Source organism: Charadrius vociferus, unplaced genomic scaffold, assembly GCF_000708025.1.
Source record: "Charadrius vociferus isolate BGI_N301 unplaced genomic scaffold, ASM70802v2 C16172465, whole genome shotgun sequence".
Lineage (NCBI taxonomy): Eukaryota > Metazoa > Chordata > Aves > Charadriiformes > Charadriidae > Charadrius > Charadrius vociferus.
In genome coordinates this window covers 1-2,888 of record NW_009661244.1, presented here as the reverse complement: position 1 = coordinate 2,888, position 2,888 = coordinate 1, and the positions used below count along the sequence as shown (strand labels likewise).

Genomic DNA, 2,888 nt, shown 5'->3' with positions numbered 1-2,888 from the left:
GTATTATTGCAGCATCTGTAATTATAACATGTATTTCATCTATGTTTAACCCCTTTTGAAGGGCAGCTTACCTGTCATTCCCTGTAGGGTAAAGAACATAAGCAAGCAATTTTTGTTGAGTAGTAAATATGCTGTAGATCTGTTCCCTAACAGAACATGCTAACATGTTTATTAGCAGTACTGAATGAAATGTGATTAGTACTGGATGTCAAGACCGTATCTGAAAGTTAACTTCAAAAAGCACTATGTGAATCTGCTATCCAAGTGTTACAGGTTTTAAAAAAACGTTGTGAGTATTTGGAGTGCTTCAGCTGGCATGTTTATGACTACACAGGTTATACAACGCGTTGTTCTTACATTTCTCACATAGTATCTTATTCCAGGCTATTGTTTAGTGTAGCTTTGGGTCTAGCTAAAGAAACAATAGATGGCTCAACTCTTAAGCAAACTGAGAACCTCCCTCCACCTTTGCCTCAGTCTTCCATATGTGAAGAATAATCCCTCTTTCTTTTTGTCAGGCGTCAGCATGCCCTCTGCGTCCTGCCCTCTGCCAGTACTGTGACATACAGCTCGCTTTCAACAAGCTCCAGGAGCATGAAATCTACTGCGGAGCTAGGACTGAGAGATGTGGTGGGTGCAGTCGTAACATCATGATGAAAGATCTAAAAGAGCATCCTCGAGTCTGTGGGCAAGAGGTGAAACAAGTAAGAGGAAGCAGAGCAGTGCCTCGGTTTGAGGATGAGGATGCAGATTTGCACGCCCTTCGGGACGTTAGAGACCGACTGAGATCAGGTAACTACGCTGGGCCTCTGTGGAGAGTGCCCAGGGTGCTAGAAAAGCAGATTTGTAGGAGACAAAGCACGTTAAGGACATTAGCAGAAGAGATGTTTCAGCAGTGCAAAGAAATCAAAAGTGAGGTAAGGCGTAGAGAAGAGCGGCTTCTAATTTGACATTTGGCAACTGATCCAAGTGTAAGGTTCCGTAATTGCTTTATGTGAAAATACTGAATAATGAAAGCTCCAGAGGCACTGTGAGTGGGACTACGTTACGGTGGAATAGGACTCCAAAGCTATACGCCAGCTGAATGGGGGACTGCTGAGGTACCTGGTGTGAAAGCCCAGTCCTCTGCCTGTTATTTTGCCTCAAAGTGTCTAGCTTAAAAACAAAATTGGAGTTGTTTGCTCACTGTAGATTCTGTCCCTTTTTGTTTAGCAGCTGCACTCCTTTTTACTTCAGTTAAGTAGAAGAGTAGGTAAGATCTGGATGTGGGTTCACATATGTAGTGCTGCGCATTTCTGCAGTAACATCCTCTTTGGACACAGCTGAGACAATTATCAATGCCTCTGCTCTTTCCTAAGCCTCCCATCTCCAACTCCACACGCAGGGCGTCATGTCACACTTAGTACATAGCCTTTCCATGAGCTCTTGGCTGAATCTGTGCTCTAATTTTTGCTGTGGGCTGCTCAGGATTTAACACTGCAGAATGCCAAATTACAGTCTTCACTGGAGAACACTGCCCAGCTTGTAGAAATAACTTCTGGGCTTAGTCAATAAAGCTGAGTAATCTGGAGAGCTGTAACTTGCAGGCCACTTGCACTGACTGCCAAAGGGTGTTCACAAGTAGTATTTTTATGCACATGAAAGCTTTGTTTTAAATTCTCATGCAATCAGTACAAATGAAATAGCAGAGAGATTTGAAACAGGCCAGCAGGGGTGAGGAGCACTTAGCCTGTCTTTAGGCATCATTCGTTGAGTCTAGGGCCCTGTTCTGGAACCCTGCTTTCCTTCTCAGATTGTAGTTTTCCTACCAGAAAACATTTCATGGTTTTCTTCTGTACATATAGAATTCCCACTGTTGTCAAATGGAATATCATTAAAAGGAATTTGGTTTCCCATTGATACATTGAAAAAACAAAGCTGAAGTGTTTCAGCCTTGTAAAAGGGACAAGACTACAGTGTGTTAATTGGACCTTGTTCACGGTGTAGGTCACAGAAAGCTCCTCAGCAGCTTTGTAAAGCTCCCAAAGAAGCTTAAGTTCAAGCTTTTGGAGTAAGAGGAACAGCTTTCTTCTTTTTCTCCTTTTTTGCTTGTTACAAACACAAATAGGATGACTGTTTTCCTTCTTCCTCCTGAATTTGATACAGGTGTCCTTCTAGGCTGTGAAATGCTGACCTCCATGATTGTCCTCATGTGCACGGGTGAAACCCTCATGGCTGAGCTAGTTTAATGCACAGAAGTGAACTGCTTGTTGCACATTTAACGTTCTCTCAATTTTATGATATTTATCTTTTGAAGAGGATGAACTGGAGCAGTTGGGGAGAAATGGAAACACTCATTCCTCACTTTATGACGAGTGGAACGCCGATTTAGACTACGTGTTGGCTCTGAGCCTGCAAAATGAGAACAATCCTCACAATAATACTGCAGCTGAAATTCACAGTGACTTCTGGGAAAACTACTACACCAAAGAGTCTGTGCCATCGGCCTGTCTTAATGAACCAGACAAGTCAAATATCTTCTCCTGTGACTCTTTAGTGTCTTTTAGCACATCAAACCACTTAAAAAGTAAGTATAAACTCTGTTGTGGTTGGGTTTTTTTTCCTTAACGGTTGAGGGAAGGGAGAAAGAAAGAGAGGATTCTTGGATTGGGAATGTCAAAGATTATTTAGGTATTTTAAACTGTTAAAATGAGTCTCTTTGAGACTCCCTCTAAATCATTTTTAGATAATTACTACACAGGATTTAAAACTCTCCATGAGTACCATTTCTCCTTCCTCTCTTAAGTGTTTTCTTCTGCTCCCTCAAAACTTAGCAATATTAGTGTTTAAAATAGTTTCTTTCGTAGAGGTATTACTAAAGCAAGACAGCAAGGGAAGAAGAAATAAAA

At 41.6% G+C, this 2,888-nt stretch overlaps 1 protein-coding gene across 1 annotated transcript; it reads left to right on the top strand.

The window, feature by feature from the left end:
* Positions 1 to 518: 518 nt before the first annotated feature.
* On the top strand, positions 519 to 2,566 carry LOC104293779 (TRAF-type zinc finger domain-containing protein 1-like; the record flags this gene model as incomplete). Its single annotated transcript, XM_009893306.1, is given in 3 exon segments — positions 519 to 861; positions 864 to 917; positions 2,297 to 2,566. Coding segments are annotated over 3 exon segments (667 nt in total), but the record flags the coding sequence as incomplete, so codon positions are not given.
* Positions 2,567 to 2,888: the final 322 nt, after the last annotated feature.